We start from the raw sequence: 26,339 nt of genomic DNA, 5'->3' as shown, positions 1-26,339 counted from the left end.
CTGTAATGCTGCACACCAGCAGACACTCTCTTAACTGATGACAATCTCCAGGAAGCCTACGTGCCTCAGAATTCCATCGCATCATCACTGGAACTCCCAGCACACACTAAGACACCTCCAAAAGGGTGCTCCCAACACACATCTCTAAAACACACCCAAAACAACACTCCACACTTGGGTTTACTGAAGTGTTTATTAAACGGGATCTGACAGCTCTGCCATCACACTTTCTGGTTTGCTTCTTGCGACCTGGTCATCCAACTCTGCTGACTGTGGCTTCGAGGACAGAACTACTCTGATGCACAGGAACGTCAGAGGCTGGCCATGTCTGTGCCATGAGGGTGTCTGTGGCCATCGCATTCCCCTTCCACAGATGACAGGGGAAAGATGCCTGGCTTCTCTGCACTTAGGCTCTTTCTGTGCACAGGGGGCCTGCCTGAGACACCCGGCCCATCAGCCATGGGGCACGATCCTTGCCTACCACCTACCTATACCCATATCCCATGTTGTTCACTATTCCCTGACTGTAGACAGTCAGGTCCTGAGGTCCTGCCTTGATGGCAGCTGAAGAAGCAGCTCTGCAGCTCTCACCATCGAGGGCTTGCAGGAGTGTCTTGATTAGCCATTTGTCATTTGATTGGTGAGACCTGGGCTACTGCAGGAAGAGCTCTGCTTATCTGCTTATCAGGAACACCTGCTGCATTTAGGCCCCAAACTGATACTAGCTTCTGGTTGGCCATTATTTTCATACCTTTGTAAAATATCCTGTAGGGAACACTGAAACGTGTGCAAGCACAAACACAAGTTTCTCATTAGACCGTAGAGCGTGCACTCTAAGGCTTGTTCTACAGAGCTTTGCGTTAGCCTCCACAGGGACTGAGAAGCCACAGGACTCTTCCTCCTGACTGCTCCCTCACTGCAGTTGCCATGAAGAATGGTGTGTCTGCTCTTCCTGGCAACAGCCTCATGGACCCGACAACAATTTTTAGAAGTAAAGCCTATATTGCAAATCCTTTACAGATTTACAAATGAATATCTGATTCAGATGTCTTTGTTTCTTCTGGGTTAACTGTCACTTCCGTGGCCCCATGGCAGAGAACTTGCCTGCCTGCCCACTTCCTCCTATCCTCCCATTTTCCCTCCTCTTCTTCCCCCCTCACTTCCTTTCATTTTGAAGAAATTTATATTTATCACCTATTCTGCTACCAAGTGCCTAAACATGGCACTGCCACTTCTCTGTGCTGTGCCACCCCTGGGCAGCCTCTGTGGTCCTGCACACAGCAGACATTGCCTTCTGGGCCCTGGCATTCACTGCTTTCAGTTTGCATCATCAACCTGGAATCTTGGAAAGGCCATGTGGTAAGGAGGCTGGAAGTCCCCAGCCATGTTTCTGGAATGAGCTTTGCTCATCTGGCCTGGCTTTCCCACAGTGAGCACAGAGCGGCATTGTTTTCCTGAGCAGCTCAGCCCCAGCCCTAGAGCATGCAGAGAATGTGGCCCACAGCCCGGCTGCTCCCACCAGAGGCCTGCAGCCTCCCCTCCCGACCCTGAGCAGTCTTGGTTGGTCAAGACCCACAGCCACCTTCTCTGCCTTAGAGATGCTTAAGTTACTGACACTTCCCTGGGCCTGCAGAGATGGGTGGACCATAGGTTCCTCACTGAGTGTTGTGCCCTGGGTCAGGAGTAAGAAAAGCCCAGAGGCTTTTGCTGGGCAGACATCCTCTGTCGCTTCTGGGCTGAGTCAATGGCACCTGCAGCCTCGTGCGCAGTGGCAGTGATGGTCTTGTTGGGGAAGCATAAGTGTTTCCCCACCTGTGGCCAGGAGGAAGGAGCTTGTCCTGGCTTGAGGTGGTGTGAGCCTTGTTTGTGCCTCCCTCGAGGCCTCTGCAGAAATGCTGGCCAGTCACCCCTCCTGATGGCCTCAGGGGCCCAGCGAGCGTGGGGGTGTCTGGTTACCCCTTGAAAAGCTGACCAGAGAAGACCCTGAAACTCCAGGGAGGGCCATTGAGCTAGGTAGACCCCTCACTGAGCGTCCTCCAGGCTGGAGCAAGCGCTCAGAACAGGCCGGTGGCTGTAAGAGATGACAGGAAGAGCGGGGCCTGGGGAGGGGGAATGATGGGTGTTGTGTCAGAGGTGGTCTCCTCTGGCTCACTGTCCCCATCATCCAGACCTTCAGCGAGGGAGGGGACTATGCGGACCAAGTTGTCTTCAAAGTGCACCTGCTTCTTCTTGGCCAGGGAGTCGGCTGGCTCCAGGCTCAGCTCCATCAGGGTGTTGGGGGGCTGGAGGGCACTGGGCTTCTTGGTCCCCTTCAGGATACTCTTCATGTGGATGAAAAGGGAGCTGGGCCCCTCCTTGAGGGCCCCATGGAATGTGTAGGTTTGCTCTGTGTCCCCAGAGCCGGTGGTGCTCACAGCGCTGCTAGAGGGGTCTGTGTACTGCTCTGGGGAGGCCAGCACCTCGGGGGCAGCTTTCCTCTTCTTCCGCTTGCTCAGAAGGAAGTAGGCCAGGCCGGTGATGATGAGCATGGAGCCTGGAAAAGAGCCAGAGGTCAGGGCTCTAGAGGAGTCGCAGAAAAAATCCAGAGCCCTTGCAAGCATGTCGTGCAGCAGGGCTCCTGCAACCCGGTGCTGTGTGGCCATTCACAGGCCCCTGTGGCCCTGGCCCTCTTGCCTGGCTTGTCCTCACACCTCACATCAGATTTGGGGGTCCACTTGGAGGCTGGGTTGGGGATGCTAAATGGCAGGAAGGATGGAGGCTCTGCTTTTCAACGTGGTCTCCCTGGAGGGCTGTCTTCCCTGTATTGTAGATGGGTTCATAAGGAGGGGGCACAGTTTTCACAGATAGGGAGCAGAGAGGAGAAGGACACTAGCAGAAAAGGTCGTGGATGAAACTGAAGAGGTGGGAGCAAGAAATCCTGGGTTCTCTGACCAGAAACCAGCCGGCCAGTGGTATGCACCCAGTGAAGTGGAAGTAGGAGATGAGGCTGTGAAGATTTTCTGGGGTCCCACCCTGAAGTGCCTTTCAACCCAGGCTGAGGAGTTTGGACCTGAATGAGTAGGCACTGGGGAGATTCAGAAGGGTTTGGGCAGGGAAGTGGCCATGTCACACCCTTGGGAAGCTCAGACCACACATGGTCAGTGGGAGGAAAGGTGAGGTCCCCTTTGCGGTTCCACTTCTGGACGGCTCTGTGAAGGAAGGATGCACTTCTTGGGACATTCTTGCCATTTGATCAGCATGGAGTATGTCTGGCATTCCCATGATTCCTCATGTCCACCCTCTAGGTCAGAGAGGGCAGTGGGGTAGGTAAGGTCCCTGGAGCCACCACTGGAGCTAGACTTTGAGGGGCTCAGCTCCTCCTGCTCAGAGTCCACCTGTGCTGGGGCTGCATATCTCTACCCCTGTGCTCTTACCTGGGATGGTCACGTGCCAGACCAGGACCGGGTGGAGGAAGCAGGCCACCGACAGCAGCAGGTAGGCCAGGAACTTCTGGAAGCAGCCCAGCCAGTGGGCTTTCTCCCTTACTCTGTCTGCCAGGGACCCTGGTTGACACCTGGGGAGAGGGAGTCCAGGTTAGCATAATGTGTCCCAGGAAAACCCCAGCAAGACTGGATGCCATGGAGTCTGGGCCAGGCCCTGCTGTGGGCATGCTCTGCAGTGGGCCCTGGCTGAACAGGAAGCCCTAGTGGTCCTTGGTGTGGGTTCCACAATGAGTGGATTTGCCTGAGTCCCTCTAGAGGGTCCACAAGTTTTTGAAAGGCTGCCCAGACCTGTTTTTCTAGTCGAAGGGGAAGCAAGTTAAATGTTCTCAGGATGCTGCATGAGTTAGTGAGGAAGACAGCTGGAGGCTCAGGGCTCACTGGGAAGTCTGCACTAATGCAGAGAAAGTGTGCAGTTCGGGAGCCACCTGCCTGGGACAGTTGTGCTTGTAGTGCACTGCATAAGAGGCTTGGCCAGGTGAGTGAGCAGGCTGGCACCCAGCTGTGCCCTGTTCACCCAGCCTTGCTTAGGCACAGTACAGTGTTGGCCCAGAAGGGCTTCTTTTCTAACTGTATACACAGGGACCACACATAGCCCTGGCAGAAGCCTGATGCTGAGCAGCTTCCTTCAGGGGCGCTGCCTCCATGTTTCACAGGGGGCAAGTGCCTGCCTTTAGACCCAGCGCCTCCATCCTCTGAATTGGCCTAGAGCTGGGGCTCTACACAGCCGCATCCTGCCCCTCTAGCTTCCAGGGAGTGCTCAGGCTGTCCAGGTGGCCCAAAGCACTGCTCTCTTATGCTCAGCAGGCTGGACTGCCATGGCTCACTGGTGCCCCCTGGTGCCCATTCCTGCGTGTGTGTGGTGGCAGGGTGCGGTGGAGTCCATCCAGGGTCCATTCCTCCCCAGCCTTCTCCCCAGCTGAAGTTTCAAGCACAGCTTGGCAGTGGAATTCAGCAGAAAGGGGAAAGCTTTCTGCCTTAGGGCTGGTGAGCCTGAGAGGCAGCCAGTGGCCTTGCAAGGTGCTGGGACATCTGGATCTGAAGACTGGCTCTCTCACTGACCACCCAGGGACCAGTGTCTAGGTTCTGAGAGCCGCAGTCCTCGGTCTCACCGATAACAGCTTCCACATACTGAGTGTAGGCTGGGAAGCAGCAAGGGCCTCACGAGATCCTGCAGGGTCTGCACTCCTGCCCCACGAAGGGGTGTAGAGACATACTGCCCCTGACTTGCCCCCGGGCCCTAGGAAGAGACAGAGCCAGTTCCCAAACCCAGGTCTGCTCACTCCCAGCTGGGCCTTCTGCAGGGTCCTCACCCCATGGCAGATGGCTCAGACACTGGGGCCCAGTGACTGGCTGCTCCTGGTGAGGGGGAGCTGGAATTTTCTGGGGATTCTGGGCAACGACAGGCCCTGAATGAATGTGTCAGTTGGTTCTCTTGGTTGGGACCAGGGCAAAGAAGGCAATGGAGCCCCTTGGGCCTGTGCCCACCTCCAGGCCAGGCTGGTTGTACCTCGGTGGGGGGCTCCTGTCCACAGTGGCTTCAGGAGCAGGACATCCCCTGGTTGTGGGCTCTTGGGTGGAGACATCTGTGGTGTCTGGGGCTGGGGTGGACAATGGAGGGGTCTCTCTGGAGACTACTTACTGGAAGCAGATGGCCAGCAGCTGAGCCACAAAGTAGGCCCCTTCACATATGGAGACAGCGGCTCCTGTAAACCTGCAGGTGGAGACAGGTGAGGGAGGCTGGCGCCTCTGTCTTCCTTCGCTTTCCTGAGGGCTGTCTTCTCACACGTGGCCTCCTGACATCACATCTACAGCCAGTGGACTCACCTGGATTCCCCCAGACAACATTCACCACGGGCTGTCTCCAGGACATGGCGTGTTCCGGACTGGGCCATGCTGGGGAGAGGTGGGGTCTGGGGTTCAGAGATGGGTGAGGAGGGCACCGTGGCCAGCAGGTGACATGGCCTTCACCTGGCACCCTGTGTGACACTGGCAGGCACGTCCTTCTACCTGCTGGTCACCAGGATGGACATCCACTGCCTGTGTTCCAGCCTTAAACCTGGACCTGTTCCTGACCCTTTCCTTCTTCCTTTTCCTATTGTCCAAACAGTCACCACGAGCTGTTGATTACATTCCTTCAATACCTCCCAAATTGCTCCTGTTCTCTGACCTCATGGGCATTGCCTGGGTTCAGGCCCTGCCCCCTGGACCCCTGCACCAGTTCCACTTCCTCACTTACCCCAGGCCTGTCTCCTGCTCCCCCACTGTGTCACTCTGGGCTGCCTGACACCTGAATCTGATCATGTTCCTCCTGATACAGGATGCCTCAAAGGCTCCTTGTGCTCCTAGTGTGGTCCACGGATTCTGCAATCAGCATCTCCTGAGGAATGTGTAGAATTCATGGCTCCCAGGCCACCCCTAGACTCACATCAGAATCCTTGGAAGTGGAATATGTACTTACGGAGGGTCTCACTGCCTATCCTCCATGTTCCCTTGACAACACAAGAAGCTATCAGGTGCCACAGGGCTTTTGCACAAGTGAGCTTTTCCTGGAAGGCCTTCCCCTTCCCTCTCCAGTCTGTCTGGCGACCTCCTCTTACTTCTCCATGTGGTACCATATGACCAGAGTCACCAGTCTGTGAACTCCCAGAGGGCGTTCCCTGTCTAATTCTTCTGTACAGCCCAGGCTCACAGTGGGTTGGGCTTATTGGGCTCCATTAATGAGCATTGCAATAAATGAAGGAATGAAAGTGGATAGTGTTGTGCAGAAGGTGGCTTGGGGTCAGGGTTTCCTCAGAGCCATGGGTGTTTCTAGATTGTGTGATCACAGGTGAGAGGTGTGACCTTTCTGTGTCTTAGTTTCCTCAGCTGTAAACTGGGGTTATTATAGTGCATCAACAGTAAAACTGTTCTAAGAATTAAATGATATTTGTAAAGCACTTAGGACCATGCTTGGCACACAGTGATTATATCAATTCTAGTTATCATTTCCCTCTCCCTGTGATTAGTTAGATCATTTAGTGATCTCCACTCCTCTCAGTCTCTATGCCTCCCAGTGTGAGCCTAACTTTTACCCCTTGGTTTTAAAATGATAATAACTAACATTTATGTAATGATTGCTATGGACCAGGCATAGTTCTAAAGGCCTTACAAATATCAACTCATTTAGTCCTTGCAACAATTTTATAATAAGTACTATATTATATTATAATAAACACTATAATTACTGTCAGTTTACAGATGAGGAAACTAAGGCACAGAGAGGTTTGCCCCATCACCAGTGGCCCCTTATCAGTAGCAGGGGGAAGATCAGAACCCAGCACGCAGGCTCCAGAGCTTGTGTGCCTAACAGGCACATCAAGACATGTGCTTTGCAAAATAATTGCCACTGCCTTTTTCTATGCCCTGGGACAGAGGGGTATATCAAGGCTTGGGGAATAAAGTGACTCATTCAGACTTCCTCTCTGGTGCTATTGAGTGGCAGGGAGGGACAGACAGGGCAGGTACTGAGTGCTGATCCTGCAGGTGTTAGAGAGCAGGGCACAGCAAGGGGCAGGGGACCCCAGGCTGGACTGGACCACCCAGAGACCACATGGGCATAGGGTCCCCTCAAAACAGAGACAAAACAGGGTTCTGGGCAGAAGGCAGCCTGCATTCACCTGCCATGGCCTGACCCGAGAGTTAGGGACCCACTGGAGAGGAGGAAGGCCTGCCTGCTTCTGGATCCCAGGGCAATGGTGCACAGCGGCTAGGGACATGGTCAGTTAGACACGGAGGGTGTTCAGAACCAGGAGAAGTCACTGCCAGCCAGCAGGGGCTCCAGGCTCAGGGCACAATTGCCAGGGCAGAATGCCAGGAAGGAGTGTCAGGCATTGGGCAGGTGGAAATGGGTGGAAGGTGCTTGGGCACCCAACAGAATGAGTGAAGCTTGGAGGCGAGGCCATGCTGGTGAGTTTGAAAAAGATTCAGAAGCCTCCTGCTGTACATGAGTGGCAAGAAGTGAGGCAGAGGCCAGAATATGGCACAGGGTGTGGACCAGAGGTGGTGGAAGCTCTTGAAGGTTGTCAGAGAGATCTGTGTGTCTAGATGGCAGTGTGGAAATGGGCTCAGAGGTTGGACCGCATCTGGGAGATGGCAGGTGTGAGCCCCCAAACACAGCAAGAGGCCTGCCCTGAGGCGGGAGGGTGGAGGCTGCTAAGAGCACAGGTCAGCTGCCACCTGAAGGTGGAGGTGGATCCTGAGGAGGGGGGGGGAGTGGAGGTCACAGCCTGGTGGACCCTGCAGGCAGAACAGGACATTTGTGGGGCAGCCTGGCAAATTGTTATCTATTGCTTCTCAGTTCAGTAAGCTCTTCAGGATTTAGGGGGCTAGAACACACAGCCTTCCTATATCATTAGGAAAAAACTGCTAGAAGCCCCTCAGGATGGGGCTGCAGAGATGCTGGGGCAGAGACCCAGGTTCTTCTAATCCCCTGGGACACCACTGCACAGGGATCACCTTCCTGCCAGGACACATTTACAGAGGTAGCTGGTAGTGGAGAAGAAAAGACATTGTCTGGGGAACAAAAGGGTCTTGGGTTTGAATCTGGATCCTGCTGCTCATGAGCTTGGTGATGTGGGCTAACCTGCTTACTCCTTCTGAATTTTCTCATCTGTAAAACTAGGCCAATATGCCCTTCTCCTACAGTGCTGTGAAAGTTAAATAACATAATGCAATTAAGACATTTAACTGTATTTGGCACGTAGAGAAGCTCAAATATATATTTCTTTGACTTGATTCCCCATTCTCTAAACAAGAGCTCAATTAATATTTGCTGAATAAATAAATGATTGATGAGATGCGTGGATGGGTGGGTGTATGGATGAGTAGGTGGATGGATGGATGGATGGATAGGTGGGTGGATGGATGGATGGATAGATGTATGGATGGGTAAATGAATAGATAGATAGATGGGTAGATAGATAGATGGGTGGGTGTATGGATGGATGGGTGAGTGAATGGATGAATAGATGGATGGGTGAATAAATGGATAGGTGGGTGGATGGATGGATGGTTGGGTGTATGGGTAGTTGGATGGATGGATGGATGTGTAGGTGCATAGATGGATGGATAAGCAGGTGGATGGATAGATGAGTGGCTGGCTGGATGAATTGGAAGATGGATGGATAAATGGGTGGGTGGATGGGTGAATGGGTGTGTGTATGTATGTATGCATATATGGGTAGATGGATGGATGGGTGGGTGGATGGATAAATAGATGGGTGGGCGAATAGATGGATAGGCAAGTGGATAGGTAGATGGATGGATAGATGGATGGATGGGCAGGTGGATGAAGAGGTGGGTGGGTAGATGGATAGGTAGCTGGATGGATGGATAGATGGATAGATGGATGAGTGGATTGGTGCATGAATAGATTGGTGGGTGAGTGGATGGATGGGTGGGCTGACGAATGGATGGGCAGATGGATGGATAGATGGGTGGTTGGCTGGATGAATTGGTGGATGGTTGGGTGGGTAGAAAGGATAGTTCATTGATTTATGGGATGGTCTGCACAAACCAGGAGCTATTCTAGAGCCCCCCTCAACTCCCTTCACCCCTGAGATAGGATGGAATTCGCATGGGAAGGGGACTGCTCTGAGTTATTCTGAGTAGACAGATGTAGGGTGAGTTGAGCAGAACTTGCAGGTCAAAAGTGGCACATAAACACATACTCACAGCAGATAGAAAGCCAGGCTTTTGAACTGGCCCTGGAGGAAGGTCTCAGTGCCCACGCCGATCAACACTAAGGGGCAAGAGAAGAAGGAAGAGTGGGCCTGGTGCTCTACACCACAGCACTGCCCTGTTGAGTGTACCTTGGCTGTGGAGTGAGTCTTCTTCCTGAGGACTGACAGCCAAGGTAGGTTCTTCTCTTCATGACACAGGCAGCTGTGACTAGCAAGGTGCAAGAGAGCAGGAAGCCTCCTGGATTGCTCCCTGGAACTCCAGGCAGAGGCCCAGAGGTCTTCTGATTAAGCTTCCCCAGAGCAGCCACCCTTAGTGCCCCCAGCAACTGCCCACACTAATGTGGCACCAGCCCCTTGATTCACAGCTGTTCTCTGTCATGTGCTGGGGCCCACCCCAGTGTGTGCTGTGTGTCTGGCTTCAGTGCTTGGCCATGGATGGGTCCTGCCCCAGCCCTGTTCTCTTGCTTGGGTCACTGGCTGCTGTTGTGTGGCCTTGGTCTTGCTTGCTGAGGGCTGGCGGCAGGTCACACTCATTGCTTTGGACCCAGTGCTGATTAAACTCCTGGGGTTTTTCTCTGACAAGGAAATGTTGCTCAACCTCAGCTCTCCTCCTCCCCTTTCTTGGCAGTTAGTGCTGACCTTTCATTTGCCATAGGTGAATTTCATCTCGGACCTGCCTTTCCAGACTTGCTGTCTCTGGGTGCTCTCCTCACAAGGATTTGCTGGCTCCCATGGCTTCCCACAACCAGCACAGCACTGACCTTTGGAGTCCCCATTAGAAACATTCCAGGGGCAGTGCATCGGCCTGCTGACTAGAAGTCTTTCTGTCCCTAACTGATTACAATGCTGACCCTGTTTCTCTCAGGGCTCTGATGATGCCCCTGCTGTGTGCTGAAGGGTGGCTTCATCCTCTCTTCCTCCCAGTCAAAGATGGTGGGCTGGGCTGTCATCCCTGGCTGCCTGGGGGTGGCGTCTCTTCCCTGCTGCTCGTGGCGCTGCTTCCTGGCTTCTGGTGCTTCCTCTCTTCCCTGGCAGAGACTTTGTGTGGGCTTCCATCGCCTGGTGTCTCAAGCTGAAGGGGGCCCTTCGTCCAATGCTGAAATGCCTCTTCTAGAGAGCAGGGAAGAGCCTTGCACTGAAGCTACCAGCACTCCACCCCTCGATTCTGGGGGTGGGGGATGGGAGGGGCGATCATGGAGATATGGGGCGGGGGAAAGGGGACAGAGCACTTGGATCTAGGCAGGTGAGAAGAGGCGGTTATGTTTTCTGAGCGATGGATGGAGGGCTCTGGGGCTCCGCTGTGCTTCATGGGCGACTGCCCACATTAACGTGCCACCAGTCCCTTGGTTCACAGGAGGCGGACACCGAGTCTCCCACTCTCTCCAGGTTCCAGCTGCCCTGCTGGCTCACCTGGGGCGAGGACAGGTGATGCTAGCGGGCCACATCCCCCTGCAGTGTCAGCCTAACTGAAGAGTCAAAACTTACAGAGCACTTCAGAGCTTCCACACCATGTTGCACACGTCCCGGCCCTTCCTGCAGGCCTGTGGCACAGGAGTCCCACTCTCTCCATTTTGCAGAGGAGGACAGTGAGGCTCAGTGGCCTGTGTAGTTCACTCAAGGATACATGCTGGACAGTGAGGGCCTAGAGACCAGGTGGAGGCAGCCAGCTCTAGGTGGTGCGCGGTTTCCTGCTACCCACTGCCTGCCAGCGTGCGTGCGTGCGTGCATGTGTGGACACGTGTGTGTGTGTAGGCTTGTGAGTGCATGTATGTGTGAGTGTATGTGTGTGTGTACATGTGTGAGTGTGTGAGTGTATGTGTATATGTGAGTATATATGTGAGTGTGTGAGTGTATGTATGTGTGTATGTGGGTGTGTATGTAAGTGCATGTGTGAATGTATGTGTGAATGTGAGTGTGATTATATATGTGCATGTGTGTGAGTGTGTGTGTGTGAGTGTAGTGTGTGAATGTGCATGTGTGAATATGTGAGTGTATGTTAGTATATGTGTGATGTGCAGGCAAATGGCCATTTGGTTTTCGCCATGTCCTATTCTCAGCACCCAGCATTCATTTGCTTTTTTAATCATTGCAGCAGTCCTATGAGAAGGTACTCTTGTTATCCCCACTTTACTTAGAGGAAACTGAGGCACACAGAATGTAAGTAATGTAAGTCAAACCAACCAACCAACCACGGATGGAGGCCCAGGTCAGATCCTGAGTTTCAGTCTCTCATTTTCCAGTTCATAGCATAGTCACCCAATCTCTCTGAGTCTCAGTTTCCTCATTATCTCCTGCACACAGTGGTCATGAGGACCGTAGTGAGCTAACTGATACCAAGCGTGTCATGGGTGCTCAGTGAATCACTGGCTGGGGAAGAAGTGCTTCCTGCCCTGGGCCTGGGAAGGGGTGTTCGACTCCAGGCTGATGCCTGCGTTGAGCACTCTGTAGGACAGGCATGGGCTCCACTTACGTGACACGTCATGTTGGCCAATTTGCAGGGGGCTTGTGGCAGATGACCAGCAGATGGCAGGAAAGGGTCTTGGGAACTCAGCTTCTTCCCTGACCTGCACCTGTTTGGCATGTGGAGAGCTATTTTGATGGCTTTTGTTTTGTACTCTTTAGACAAACAGAGGGTCAGCGGTCAGAGGGGCATTTGAGGAGCACTGTAGAGAGAGTGCTGGTTTGCATTAAAAAAAATGGCAACAGAGAAATGAGAGCCGGATGGAAATCCCAGTTCTGTGTGTTATTACATACAAGTGGCAAGTACTTAACTCATCCAAGCTGTGTTTTCTCATCTGTGGAAGGGGCAGAATAAGTTACAACTCACAGAGTCATTGCTTGGATTGGAGAAAATTTCTTGGATTGGAGTCTGAAATGCACGGCTTAGTGCCTGATAGATGTCAGGTGATCAATGCAAAGAGGCGACTCCTTCCCCCCAACTTGGCCCTGGCAGCTTTGCCAGTGTCCAGTCAGCCACTTTGTACTAAGGGGCGTGAGGTCACTCCCACAAGCTCCCTCCAACCATAGCCAGCAGGATTCTGCCTGCCGAGACTGAGGATTGCCAGTTGGCGGGAGGAGGAGAGTGTGGGGAGCCAGGAGTATGGCTCCTCAATTTAGCCAAGGCGGAAGAGGATCAGTGGGGTGCTCATGGGAGGCTGTAAAGCCCTTTGATATCCAGGCCAACGGATCACCGCTTTCTGCTCAGTCCTCCCACTTTTGGGGTTTGTGTTCCTGGATGCGGAGCATGCCAGGTTGAAACAACACGGACTCACACCGAGTCCCTCCTCTGTCCCCTGCTCTGTTTGCCTCTGGTCTCAATGTTCGGGCAGCTCTGCTGGGAGCGGCAGGCCCACCCTCCTTGGGGGGCGGCTCCTGGCCGCTTCTGCGAGGCCCACCTGGTCTTCTGTGGTTACCGGTTGGGCCAGGCACTGGGCTCATGGCTGGGGTATGCTTAGTCCAGCAGGAGAGATGTGATGTGGACTGAGAAAAGTGCATTCAGTGAGGGCAGTAACACAGGCTGGACGAGGGACTCACCCAGGAGCTCTGGGGCCAGACAGAAGGGGCCACTCGTGGGACTATCAGGGAAGATGAATAAAGACGAAGGTGGAGTGGACTAGGAAAGCAGCAGGAATAGACCTGTGCAGATGGAGGGGCCAGGCACTGTAGGGTGTGGGGGCCCCTAACAGCAGAAGCAGGGGCACAGTGGGGGGCAATGGGCAGTGCATGTGGATCAAGGCAATTGTGGGGTTCTTAAATATTGGGCTCTGTAACATGAGCAGAAGGGACTCGTGTTTAGATTGGTATTTCAGAAAGCTCCCTGACCCCGTGCAGATGGTGAGAGACTTCGGTGATATTTGGTGGTGGCTGAGGGACAGAGACCAGCTCCAGGTGCTCCTGGCCACTCCCTCTCCCAGCACAGGGTATCTGCTAGTTTCTTTGTTGACTTGGGCTTGAAACACAGTTCTGGCTGTGGCTCCTGGTGGTGTGGTGCAGGTGGCTTTACTGTCCAGTGGCACAGCAGGGCGCTTGGCATAGAGGCCCAGAATAGTGGAGGGTCTGTTCTGTCTGGGGACCCAGAGAAGGAGGCTTCCCAGGCATAAAGCAGAAGGCATGCCCTGCCATTGCATGTTGATGTTTGGACTTTATCTGGGCAGTAGGGGGGCAGAGGTGTGGGCTGGCCAGGAGGTGTCTGGGATTGGAAGCTTCCTGGGCATGTCAGCCCTGTTGCCTCTCACCCAGGTGCCACCACACACCATGTAGACAGTAGACCTTCTCCATACGTCTTGTTTCCTCTGCACATCTCCCAAGTGGGAACTGCCAACTCTAAGATCTCCCAGTTTTCTCAGCGATGTGCTGGCTGCCATCTCTCAGGAAAATTGGCTAAGAATGGTTTTGCTGTGAAGACACACCTGCTAATCCCTGAGGAGTGAGACCGACATATTGTGAGGAAGCCCAAGCCAGCCTTGTAGAGAGACTTCTAAAAAGAGAGAGGGAGAAATAAGAGTGAGAGGGAGAAATGAGAGTGAGAGAGAGAAAGAGAGAAAGGAAGAGAAAGAGAGAGAGAGAGAAAGAAAGAAAAAGAGAGAGAGAGAGGCACAACAGCCCCAGCTGGTTCAGCGTTGCACAGGACAAATGATGGAAGAAGTTATCTTTGACATTCCAGCTCCAGCAGATGGGACACAGACTGGAAGTGATGGACCCAGACAACAATCAGAACCAAAGCACCAGATGAGCCACCTCAGCCACGTGAGCCATGCCAGCCACCCTACCTGTGACCCCATCTGTGGCCCCAGTTATCATGGAGTAGAGGTGAGCCACCTCCACCGAGTTCTGCCAGAATTTCCGAATCACAATGTTTTGAGTATAATCAAATGATTGTAGTCTTACATCACTACGTTTTAGAGTGGGCTGTTATGCAGCCATGCAAGGTTAACTGGAAAAGCAGCTAATTCAATCATCTAGCCACCTGAGGTTTTTGGCATAGAAGTCTCTGTGTCTGGCCTGACGCCTTAGAGTAAACATTATATTCTGACTCCTCAGGAGTAAGCATTTCTGGGTCCTGCAGCACCTGCCCCATAGCCTTGGAGATTCAGGCTCCTAGGAATAGGGATGGTGTCTGGGGACTCCCACTGGGTCATGGAATCCTATTGGTGGTTTTATAACTTAAGACTTCATAGAGGATCTGTGGAGGAGAATCCTGTATCATCCAAAGCAGGTCCCTCCCACAGTTGCATTTTGCAAACATTCCCAGTAGAAAAAGTAAAGAAAGCAAGAAGTGAGATTCCTTGCTGCAGGAATTTCGTGAACCATATCCAACACTCACCCCAGAGAGCCATGTTGGGACTGGCTGTGGAAGCTCCTAGCCTGGTGTGCTAACTGGACTGTACTGGGAACAAAATATTTTTGGAAGGTATCACAGTTCCACATGACATAGACATAGGACCCCAAAGTGTTTTCACCCAGGGCCTGGAGTTTCCCAAAAGTTTTTTTTCCAGGGGACTGGTCTCCAGAATTGGCAGGAGGTGAACATGAAGTGTGGCCTGAAATTTACTGGGGGCTTGAATGAAGAATGGGATTGTCACAGGTAAGAAGGAGCTCCTCTCCAGTCTGCTGAGCGTCTGTTCCCGGAGACTGCACAGGTGGGCCCCCGCCCTCTCAAAGGCCGCACTTCAACCTGTGGATGAGGACGGCCCACTCCTTGTTTTGTGGAATTGGACCTTAGGTTTCTGCCAGGTTTCAGATTTAGGTGGGGCTCTCTGTTAAACACAAAGAAGTTATGGCACCCGGATAACTAGGAGCAGGGTGGGCCCAGAAGGACACCAGGGCTCAAAATTAAGGAGGCACACCTCCTAAAATTACAGAGGTGCTCATTCATTAAGGAGGTGTTCTCCCTAAGACTAAGAAGATATTTGCCATTAAATTAAGGAGGTGTTCTACAATGAAGGAGGTGCTCCTCTTACAATTAAGGGGGCCCTCATTGTAATTTAATGTGGCCTTCAGTCTAAGCCCAAGGTGGCACTCCCTCCCTCAGGGGCAGTGTAGGCCCTTCCTGGGCCCTGAGAGTGGTAGCTCTGGCCCTGGCATCTAGAGATTTGGGAGGCCCAGAGTCTGAGGGCTTCTAGCTCCTCTTGGAATTTAGCCTGCGCTCTGGCCTTCCATACTTCTCACAGGGCAGTGGGGCTGGTGTCTTGGAAGCTCTGCCTTCACAGGGTACTAGTCCAGTGTGGAAGTGGTTGGCCTGAATCAGCAACTCACTGGAAAAGATACCCCCAGGGCATTACCCTGAGCTGGGACGAGGGACTGAAGAGCTGATCTTTGGATCAGCTGATCAATGATCAGGAGCCAATCAATGGAGACAAACAATGGGACAAAGGCCCTGCTACCCGCAGAATCAGAGCCTCATGACACCAAATTCTCTACAAGAAATAATCGCCCTGAGATGTGCTTCAATCCGGCTGTGCTGTCTTTCCCACCCAGGTGGAGGGGCATGGGAACACTGAACAGCACTGCTTGACACGGCCATTAGTGGCCTTTGACTCCTTCCATCCCTCCCTATTATCCCACCTCAGGCTCCCCAGCTACTCTCACCCCAGCCCAACAGAGGTACCTTATGCCCACTCCAGCACAGCTCACCCCATGCCTCTGTCTCACTCCCTGCATGATCCCAGGAGGTGCCTTGCATCGCACCTTGATGGAGCCATTCACGGACAAGCCTGGCCTCTCTCATCTTGTTAGCTCCTTCCCTCCAGTCTCTGTCCCTCCTGTCTGGGCCAGATCCAACCTTGGTACAAGAACTTTCTTCTCTCAGGGTCCAGGGCTTGCTTCTGTGTTGCTTTCCTGAGCTGTTTGTTGTAGTTCAGGCTTAGCAGAGATCAGAGATCCTGGGCCAAGAGCCTGTGGTACAGCCCTGGGCAGGGCAGCCACTGTGTGAGTATCCTTCTCATCCTGGAGCTCTGGTCTCAGCATGGGTAGACGAAAGCTAGGAGGGGGCTGCACCAGAGCAGAAAGAATATGGGGCCTGCATCAGAAAAGCTGAGTCCTGCATCCTCAGGAAAGTGATTAACTCTTTGGTCTGCATCTTCTTCTGGAAAATGGGGAAAATAAAAACATGCAAAATGGTGCCGACCACTGCTCAGTCTAAGTAAATGAGAGTGCTGCGCAAATGCAGACGATGGCTAGGAAAGCTATTATAAGAGGCAGGCGGTTCCCATCAGTATTCTCCAGTGGAAGGAGAGGGTTTATTCTCATCCTTTGCTCCCATTAACACACTTGTGGGTTTTTTTTGTGGCCAAAAAGCTGTTCCCTGTGCACCAATGTTGCTTGTTGTTCACTAATTTACTTTGAGGTCCCTTCTCAAAGCCCAGTTGGGATATAAGTGACCCAAACTCCCATCTATCTCCACATCTCTTGTGTTAGCCCTCCATAACCCTGCTAGGGTCCCCACGGGGCTCAGGCCAGCATGTTCCTGAGGCTGGGGCCATCTGCGGGGCTGCCTACTGAGGGGATATTCCCCTGGCCTCAGGCTGCTGCTGCTTTTGCCATAGGGCTGACCTGATGATCCACTGTTGCTTATCCGTTCTGACTCCATGGGTTGAATTGTGACATATGTCTTGCATTCATTGTGATGCCCTTGGTGGTAACATAGGATGCTTCACAGTCATGAGAGGCCACACTAACCTTGGCACTGTATGCCCTGGGCATTGGATGAAAATTTTGTACTCACTGTTGCTGAGGGCAGCCTCAGAACCCACCGTGTATATTTATTGCTTCTTTTCATTCTCATCTCCTGCTGGACTCAGGGTGTCCAAAGACACCTCAGGGAAAGATGCTCCAGGCTGATGACAATGGGCGTGGATGGTCCAGGAGAGGTGGTCACCGCCAGGGTAGAGGTGAAAAGCTAGATTTGTACCATTTCCAAGACTACGGAGTTGCTGGAAACAGTTGCTGTGAATTCACTGGGACAGTAAGGCAGTAGCCACAGGCTTCTTAGCTCAGAAGTTGTGGCAAACAGTAAGCATGGTGGGGAGGTTTACCTACGTGTGAAGATCAGTTCAGCTGATATACATGAGCCAGGGTTCAGAGACAGTGTGGGAAAAGGGAAGGATTTCATGGCAGATATTTCTGGACATTCAGTTGGAAGAGACTTCAGATTGAGCTCCTATTGAAACTGTATAGCAATTTGGGGGAGAACTGATGTCTTAATGATATTGAGCCTTCTGACCCATCAACAAGATACATCTCCATTCATTTAGATTTTCTTTGTTATCTCTCAGCAATGTTTTCTAGTTTCTAGTGTAGTTTGTTTTACATCTCTTGTCAGATTTATCCCTAAATATTTCAGATTTTCAATGCTATTATAAATTGTATTTCTAAAGATTTCATTTTCTAATTGTTTGTTGTTAATGTATGGAAATACAGTTGATTATTATATATTAAGCTTGTCTTCTGCAATGTTGCTATTCCCTCCATTAGCTCAAGTAGCTTTTGGAGTAGATTCTATTAGATTTTCTATAGATGATAATGTCATCTGTGAATAAAATTTTTCTTTTTCCTGGACAATCTGTATGCATTTTGTTTGTTTCTTGCACTGGCTAGAACCTCCAGTACAATGCTGACTGGACGTGGTAGAGTGGACACCCTTGCCTTGTTCCTAATCTTAGGAGGAAGCACCTGGTCTTTTACATTTAAGTAGATGTATGTTTTCTGTAATGACCTCTTAAGGTTGAGGGAGTTTCCTTTTGTTACTAGTTTGCTGATGATAGTTTTATTTTAATCATAAAAGAATGTTGGATTTTGTTTAAAACTTTGTGTCTATTTAGATGATAATATGGTTTTTCTTTTTTAGTTTTTAAATATGATGTCTTAGTCCATTTCAGCTGCTATAACCAAATCCCATATACTGGGTACCTTATAGACAACAGAAATTTATTTCCTACAGTTCTGGAGGCTGGGAAGTGCAAGATCAAGGTGCTGGCAGATTTGGTATCTGAGGGACCCCTTCCTTATAGAAAACTGTCTTCTCACTGTTACCGCACATTGTATGATAGAAGGGCCTAGGGAGCTCTCTCAGGTCTCTTTTATAAGGGCATTATTTCCATTCAGAGAAGGCCCTACCTCCTAATACAATCATCTTGGGTGTTAGGATTTCCACATATAAATTTGGCTGGGGGGACACAAACATTTAGTCCATAACACATGGTAAGTTACATTAATTGATTTTTCAAATATTAAAACAACCTTGCATTTCTGAGATGAACTCCACTTGATTATGATATATTATTCTTTCAATATATTTGTGTTTGTTAAAACTTTGCTTAGAATTTTTGCATCTATATTGAGAAGAATATTAGTCTATAGTTTTCTTGTAATATCTTTGGTTTTGGTATCCACATAAATACTAATTTTATAGAATGAGTTGAGAAGTATTCCCTCCTTTCAAATTTCTGGAAGAGTTTGTGTAGAATAGTTATTTCTTCCTTAAGTGTTGGTAGAATTCACCTGTGAGGCCATCTGTGCTGATACCCCACTCTTTGGTGATGAGGAAGGACTCTGCAGACCCACATGGTTCATTGGCACTATTGAGGATAGTGTCTCCCACGTAGAATAGCATCTCCCTTGTAAGGACCCTGACATGGTTTGGCTGTGTTCCCACCCAGATCTCATTTTGAATTCCCACCTGTTGTGGGAGGGACAAGCAGGAGGTAATTGAATCAGGGGGGCAAGTTTTTCACGTGTTGTTCTCGTGATAGTGAATAAATCTCAAGAGATCTGATGGTTTTAAAAAGAGGAATTCCCCCACACAAACTGTCTCTCCTTGCCTGCTGCCATCCATGTAGGATGTGACTTGCTCCTCCTGGCCTTCTACCATGATCGTGAGGCTTCCTCAGCCACATGGAACTCTAAGTCCAATTAAACCTCTTTCTTTTGTAAATTGCCCAGTCTTGGGCATGTCTTTATCAGCAGTGTGAAAACAAACTTATACAGGCCCACAGGAGAAATTTCTTCTAGGTCTCAGTGTCAGGGAGAACCGAGGTATTCACTTCCTATTCCTTCTCAGTGTTCAGGGAGAATGCATCTGCTCACTCATCCACGTGGCAGGTTTCCAGAAAGCATTGTCCATGCTCCCATTGTTCTCTGTCCATTCCACACACACAAGGCTTCTTCATCTGACCCTTACCTGGACTCCTGAGGGTTTCCTGAGCCCCTTCTTCACAGTGTCAGCCACTTATGTCAGACAACATTTCTTTTTGTTCACAGCCCTCTTCAGAAGGCTGAATAGAACCCAGGACAATCTTGAAAGAGCTGTCATCCCATGAAAAATAAAACAGGACTGCCATCTTTCCTCTGGTTGGCTTACTATATGTGGTGTAGAAATAGCCAAGTTCCTGTGGGCTGATCTTCACAACCAAAGCTCAGAATGTGATGGGAAATGTTTCCCAGTATAATGCTCTTTACAGTGTAGCCCCTTCCTCCTTCCAGCCTCATGAGTCACATACTGCTTTGCTCCTTTCCTCGGATCTTCCTTCTTCTTCCTTCCAACAAAAGGAGCCAATAACTCATGCTACACAGTTCCATGCCCTGCACGTTCCTCTAAAATTAGCCCATGCTGAGTGAGAATCTATGTGCCAGGCAGCTTGCTACTTTAGCCATTGTTTCATTGAGCCCTCACAACTCCAGAGGGTAGATACAGTGGTTGTCCCAGGACACAGACCCACCTCCCAAACACTACGCTGCAGTGCTTGGTGCTCGGATGTGCACTTACTAGTTTGCTTCTCTGTCCAGCCCATACACTCCCACAGGGCAAGGTCTTGCCATTCTAATCCATGTGTCTATGCGGCATGACTGGGGACTCAGGACTGGGGATGCAGGACTGGACTGCATCCTGCATCTTGGGGTCATCAAAATACTATGGGACATGCTTTTTAATCCTGATTCAGGTGGAGGAAATAGCGATTAGGAGTGCAGTCTCAGGAACAGACCACTGGGGACTCAGCAACAGTTTGCCAAGTAAATGAAACCTAATTGAAGTTTCAGATTTCTTGTTATAAATCTAGAAGCAAGGCACAGGCACAAAGTTGTGAAAAAAGAAATGTTTGAACCAAATCCTATTGCCTGTTGGTGGTAGGTGGGGGGAACAGAGGGAGGCAGATTCCATTTACTTGTGGAGCCAATTGTAACAGGAAAGGAAAACAGTCAACATTCACTTGGAAGGTCTGAAAATGCAATGTGGGCTCACTTGGGTGATAAATCTCTTGCGAGGCGTTGGAGTGCGTGACGCTTTCTTAAACAGCAGGAGGTGGTCATGGGGATATACATGTAAGCGGGGTGAAATTAGCATGGAGGGCCCAAGATGGCTGCTTCAGAAGCATTTGTTTTCCTGAAGGCTTTGAACAGGGCTAAGGTCAAACTATGCATTTGCTGTATCCTTTAAAATATAATGAGAACAGCTGGGTTTTAAATACTTCTTTTCTCCTAATGTACATTAATAAGCCAATGCTCTAACTGTGCGGGAAGCATGGAAGCAGTTGAAAATGTGGCTGTGTCCATTATATAGAGAAACAGGTTAATGGGTCAAAACCTGGAACAAAATAAAACCCCTCAGTGATTCCAGGTTGATTCCAAGCACTCAATTTGTGAGAAACAGCACGTCAGCCTGACAAGCAGAGTTCGCTCAGAATGGCTCTGCCTCCATCCCCTCATGCCCTGCTGGCTCTGCCATGCCCTTGGCTTTGGAGCTGCCATAACACAGCCCTGTGTTTGGGCAGAGTGGAGTTCCAACACCGGACCTCTGTCTCCTGGCCATGTGACCTCTGCCAGGTTACCTCAGTGTTCTGAGCTTCAGTTTCCTCATTTGTAAAATGGGACTGAGCCCAGCACTCTAGCCTCTCAGGCATTTGTGGGGCTGGAGCGAGACAATGACCATAATGCATGCAGTCAGCCCTGCACCTCTGGACCCATCAAGGCAAGCCCTACTATGATAGTTCCCTCTGGAAATGTGTGCAGATTTGTCTGTCCCCAGATGGGTTCCAGGAGCATATTTGGCTAGAGAAGGTCATGGTGGTGCTGGTTAAAGCATGTGTGGCAATCTTGAGATAGAGAATGGATAGCTGCAATGAATATCGGTGTCTTGAGATTTAGAAAGTGTTTGGTGATCCTTGACTATGTGCTTCAGTGTACGTGTGTCCTCACCATGACCCCACCTGCCTGATCAGAACTGACCAAGGGCAGTAGCATGAGGGTAGAGGATGGGGAAGTTCTGATCAAGCCTCTCCTGCTCTCCTCTGTGTGTTTTGCATCCTGCATCTTGGGGTCATCAAAATACTATGGGACATGCTTTTTAATCCTGATTCAGGTGGAGGAAATAGGGATTAGGAGTGGAGTCTCAGGAGCAGACCATCATCAGGTGGAACTTTGTCTTCTTGCTTCCTGGTGTGAGACCCTGAGCAAGATGCTTCGCTCCATCAGGCCTCGGTTTCCCTTCCTGTACAGTGGGTATGAGGATGAACATGATGATGCTTCCAATGACAGGAGGATGAAATGCGATACTGCATTTAAAATACATAGTGCAAAGCTTGGGCTTTGAGTATTATTTGAGTAAATACTCAAATAATCATGTTCATTCTCAGCAACCCCTGCTCTGGGCAGAGGCTGGAAGAGTGAAATTCAGCCCTGGAGATGGGGCAGTGGGGCCTCAAGCTGGAGCTTCTTTGCTCTGAGGGAAATTGGGAGGCCTTGCTCAAGTGCCCAGAGACATTTTCTGAGCAAGCCTCTTTTGGGGAAGCCCATGCACATCTGTGTGTGAGGACACAGCCTGAGGGGAGGGCTTTCTCTACAAGGAGGGGCCCAGGGACATGTCTCCCCTTCCCTCCATGCCCAGCCTGGATGGCCTGAGAGGTGCCTCCTCTGCCCCACAAAGGGGGCTCTTCCCATGCTCTTCCTGGCCACCTCAGCAGGGGCTGGGGAGTGGCAAGGGAGTTATTCAAGATTCCCCTGAGGTTAAAGGGTAAGAGGATGGCTGAAGTTCAAAGGGAAGCCAACCCTGCCTTCCTAGCCTGCAACTGCGACCAATGCTGTGGGACAGGTCCTTTCTCATCTCACAGGGGAGGAGTGCCTTGGACCGCTGTGCTCCAGGCTCAGTTAAATCCATTTCCCAGGACCCCTTTCCTGCCATTTGGTCTGTGCTGAGAACCTGTCACAGGGCTGAGCCTCCTCTGGGGCCTGAGTCTCACACTCAGGACATCTTTACCCTGTCTCTAGTGGACACGGGGAGAACCTGCTTTGAGGGATGGACAGGCAGGAGCTCCGGCATCCACACAGGGGGATGTGGAGTGCTCACAGCCTGTGTGCCATTTCCCAGCTGTGTCTGCTTCCATGGGCGGCAATGGATGCCGCGTCTCAGCAACTGAGGCACTTAGACATCACACAGGCGCATGCATGCACATGGACCCATGGGCGCCTGCCCCCAACCCCCACATCCCGAGCCAGGGAGGTGATGCAAATGAACCCGGTGTAAACAATGCGGGAGTGGTCTGTTATGTCCTGGAAACCACATGACTGCTCCAGAGGGAGGGAATTTTCTAATTTTAGAAACACTTCCACCCAGGTGCAACTACCTGAGGCCTGTTTTTCCCAATTTGGTGGCGGCAATGATCCGTCTGTGCTCTACGACCCCTCATGATATGGGGCTGGACACTGAGGTGGGGCAAGAATGGTCTGCGGGACTTCGAGGAATCCTAAGGAGGCTTCATCCAAAGGCTGTGGCTTCATCCACAGTCATAGGGCCTTGACATGCTGGCAGAGGCACCCACCAGGTGCCCTCAGTGCTTTTGACAGCCCTGATCCTGTCTGCAGGGGGTCCAGGGAAGAGGCTGCTAATGAGAGGCTGTAGCCTCTTAGCAGCTGCCTGGTCCCTGCAGGTGACACTCTGAGTGCCCTTGGGTCACATGTCTTCCTAGCTTTTAAGAAATCCACACTCCCTACCTCCCTAGGGTTTCTGCAAAGTGAGGCCCTCTATTTCCGGTCTTATTTCCTCTCTAGCAGCAGTGCCCTTGTAAATGAAGCCTGGATTTCTCAACAGAAGATTTCAACAAAAAAGAGGCTTAGGAGAATAAGGAATTTGCAAATCTTATGTACTGGAAATAGGCCAGGAGTTCAGTGATGCTGGAAGAAACTCGAGATTTGCCCAAGAACACCAAACCCCTCTCTCTAGCCTCCCACTCGCTCCCAGCACTCTAGAAAGCCCGAGCAAGATCATTTGAAAGCCTGGCCATTAGAAGGGAGCTCATGGCTATTTTTAGTCTGAATCTCCTATCAAAACCAAGAGGGAGGCCCATTCTCAGCATTAACAGCAGTCCCTGTGCGGAGATAAAGGCTGTGGTTAAGACGAGCCCTATGTGCGCGCGCACGGGTGTGTGTGTGTGTGTGCGCGCGCACATGGGAGTGTCAGGGGCTGCAGATTCTTCCGGTGACTGAGATAAATCAGACTGTTAAACTGTCTCTAGCTAATCCATTAGAAGGATAGGTACATACATCTTAGAACAGCCTCTCGATGGGAGCTGGGCCTCAGCTCTGGGTGGAGTGTGGCTGGGGGAACTGTGGGATTCTTGGCATTTTACAGATTTGGAAACCAAAGCCTAGAGGGAGCAGGGTGGACTCAGATCAACAGACATGGAAACCTATTTAGGGTGGCCTTCCCCTCCCCAGGATGGCTCTTTTGCTTGTTGGGGGTCTTGGCCATCATTCTCTTATGTGTAGACGACAACGTGGTTCTGAAAGTGGCTGGATCTGGCTCCTCCCTCAGTGCCTCCACTCAGAGCCTCAGCAGAGCAATTCTGAACCTCTTCCTGCTGCCTACTCTGGAAGACAGGGAAGGTTTTGGCCAGAGCCCTGGCCTTTGTGAAAGTTGAAGGACCAGAGCTCCGGGCTGGCTGTCCCTCTGACCATGACCTTGGGCAAGGTCACCACCCGCATTTGAGCTCAGGTGCCCCATCCTGTAGCAGGAGGGGTGGGGTTAAACCATCCAGTAGACCTTCATGATCTCACTCATGGCCTAGATGCTGGAAGAGCCCACTGGCCAGCTCATGGCTGAACCCAGCCCAGTGCTCCTGAAATGATGCAGCTTCCCATTGAGCTCTGGAGTGTGTCATGGGGGCTTCTGCTGAGAGGTTTTCATCCTCAGTTCCACTTAGCCATGCTCAGTTCCTGCATCCTTAATCTGTCCAAACACCTGGCCAGCAGGTCCAGCATCTCCATCATACAGATCAGAAAGTGCAGCCTCAGAGGGGTCAGGGGCTCCCCAAGGTCATATATCACGCAAGTGACTGGGCTGGGGCAGGAACAAGCACTATGTGATTTTGACCTAGGAGAACTTTCCCATTTGGTAAGACCCGTGGGTAAGCTTTTGCCCAGTGGTGGGGAAGGGCTTTGATAGGGGGTGTGTCTCTTCTTTGTCCCCAAGGGACAATGTGGCTCAGAGTTAAGGGCTCAGAATTCTGCCTGTTCATTTCCCCAAAACAGTTCCTGGCCCTGTAGGGGGAATGGGGCTAAGGTTCAGGCCTGCCCTGGGGAAGCGAGCAGGCAGGGCTCAGGATGGTGGCTCTGGGCTCTGCTCTAACAGTCTGCCCTCCTGTCCAGTTGAGCAGCCCTGTGATTCTGCTGGGCGAGAGAAGGAGCCCAGCATCTCTGGGAAGCATCTCTGCTGCTAAGACCACAGTGCATTCCTGCAGTCAGACCTCAGAGAGGGGTCTGGGTTCCTACAGGGTGTTCTGTTAACAGGGTCCAGCATGGGCCCGAGGGAAGCCTGTGATCTCCATGTCCAGCCGGGCTCAGCCTGTCCCTCCAGGGCAGAGCTGCTCATGACTGGGAATTCTGTCTCCATGAGGTAGGGCTATGGTTTGAGTAAAGCAGGATGAGCTCAGTTGACCTTTTGTAGCTACACAGCGAAGCCCAGCCCTTTCTATCTTCACCTTCTGTCTCCACCTCCATCTCATGACAACTCTCTGAGTAGGTGGGGTGGACCCCTGGAATCATTTTGCAGATAAGGATCTTGAGGCTTCCCAAGGTCACAGGGAGGGTGAGTTGCCAAGCAAAGATCCAGCACCCAGCCCTCTGGTCCCCAGCCCTAGGCTCACCCCACTGCACCTGCTGCTGCTCTACAGAGCAGTGTTTCTAGGGGTCTTGGGAAAAAAATTGAAGCACAGAAGTGGCCAGATGTGCCTGCTGTCTCCTGGCCACCTCCCACCCCTCAGGCAGCCCTATCTGTGGTGCCAGTGCGCAAGGATCAGCAGCCAGGAGGCAGGGTCTTACCTGCAGCAGTGGTGATGCCCAGGAGCCGGCAGGTGTATTCCAGCCCAGTCCAGAACACCTGGAGCTGCATGGTGCCAGGGGTGAGGACAAAGTCCTGGCAGGGCAGGCAGCAAAGTCTTCGGCCCTGAGATGCTCCCGAACACCCTTGTGTAGGTAGGAGGCTGCTGGCTGTGGCTGCACACCCGGGCCCTGCCTTCCCAAACCAGTCCTGGCCACCGCAGCCTGGCCGAGGTGTGAATAGGGCTCACCTTCCCTGCTCTCAGCCCGTGCCCTTGCCAGGCACTCAGCTTAATCATTACCTTGGAAGAATGCTCCCGCTGCTCACACAACCCCAGCCTGGGCTGGAGCCGCTCAGCCCCAGCGCAGCCCAGCCGCCTGAGATCGGCGATTAGGGCTGGGCTGGAGGCAGTCTGGAGCTGGCAATTAACCGTTTCTGGCTGGGAGGAGGGAGCCAAGGAGTGGGCCAGGCCCTTCCTTACCAAGCCATGCCTAGAAAGTCACACCTGGATTTCACACTTGCTGGGGGCCTGTAGTGTCAGGCTCTGGAGGGGACAGTGCTCTTGCAGGTCTATGCTTATGTGCATATGGGAGAGAGGAGTGTGTCTTTAAATCACCAGTAGAAACAACTTTTGAAATGAGTTCCAAGCTTTATTCTTCTGCGTATAGGTGGATTAGAAAGCTTTTCAAGTCTGTCCCGGATTTGGACTCTGACTAGACATACTTAGCTCAGGCCCCGCCATACAGAGGCCTTCCTTCCTCATTAACATGCATCCCAACATGGGACGTGGGAAATCATTTTGATTCTTTGCTTTGCGAGGGGAGTTGCTATGTC

General features: G+C 51.6%; 1 protein-coding gene across 6 annotated transcripts; it reads right to left on the bottom strand.

Annotated features, from left to right (window-relative positions):
• Positions 1-174: 174 nt before the first annotated feature.
• Positions 175-25,868, bottom strand: TMEM72 (transmembrane protein 72). 6 transcript variants are annotated; one of them, XM_055092689.1, is made up of 6 exons: positions 15,890-16,755; positions 13,612-13,679; positions 9,195-9,261; positions 5,122-5,193; positions 3,414-3,553; positions 175-2,533 (listed from the first exon to the last, which is right to left on the bottom strand). In XM_055092689.1, exons 1-6 carry the CDS (start codon positions 15,901-15,903, stop codon positions 2,055-2,057), a joined length of 840 nt encoding a protein of 279 aa, XP_054948664.1. In that variant the 5' UTR covers positions 15,904-16,755; the 3' UTR covers positions 175-2,054. The 6 variants fall into 6 exon arrangements, with proteins under 6 accessions (XP_054948664.1, XP_003816796.1, XP_008968087.3 ...); XM_003816748.3 differs by lacking the exons at positions 13,612-13,679; positions 15,890-16,755 and adding an exon at positions 25,508-25,868; XM_008969839.4 differs by lacking the exon at positions 13,612-13,679 and having other exon boundaries at positions 15,836-16,788.
• Positions 25,869-26,339: the final 471 nt, after the last annotated feature.

The sequence above is a fragment of the Pan paniscus genome, chromosome 8, assembly GCF_029289425.2.
Source record: "Pan paniscus chromosome 8, NHGRI_mPanPan1-v2.0_pri, whole genome shotgun sequence".
Lineage (NCBI taxonomy): Eukaryota > Metazoa > Chordata > Mammalia > Primates > Hominidae > Pan > Pan paniscus.
Note: the sequence above shows the minus strand (reverse complement) of the source record. Positions and strands in the feature narration are given on the sequence as shown.

What these genes read in the sequence shown, in the direction of transcription:
- TMEM72 (XM_055092688.1), bottom strand. Translation starts at nt 13,235, where the DNA reads ATGCCAAGCGCCCTGCTGTGCCACTGGACAGTAAAGCCACCTGCACCA. An exon ending in TCTCTCACCATCTGCACGGG is followed by an intron (nt 9,262 to 13,024) that starts GTCAGGGAGCTT and finishes CTTGCCCCTTAG; the next exon opens with TGTTGATCGGCGTGGGCACT. An exon ending in CTGCTGGCCATCTGCTTCCA is followed by an intron (nt 3,554 to 5,121) that starts GTAAGTAGTCTC and finishes CCCTCTCCCCAG; the next exon opens with GTGTCAACCAGGGTCCCTGG.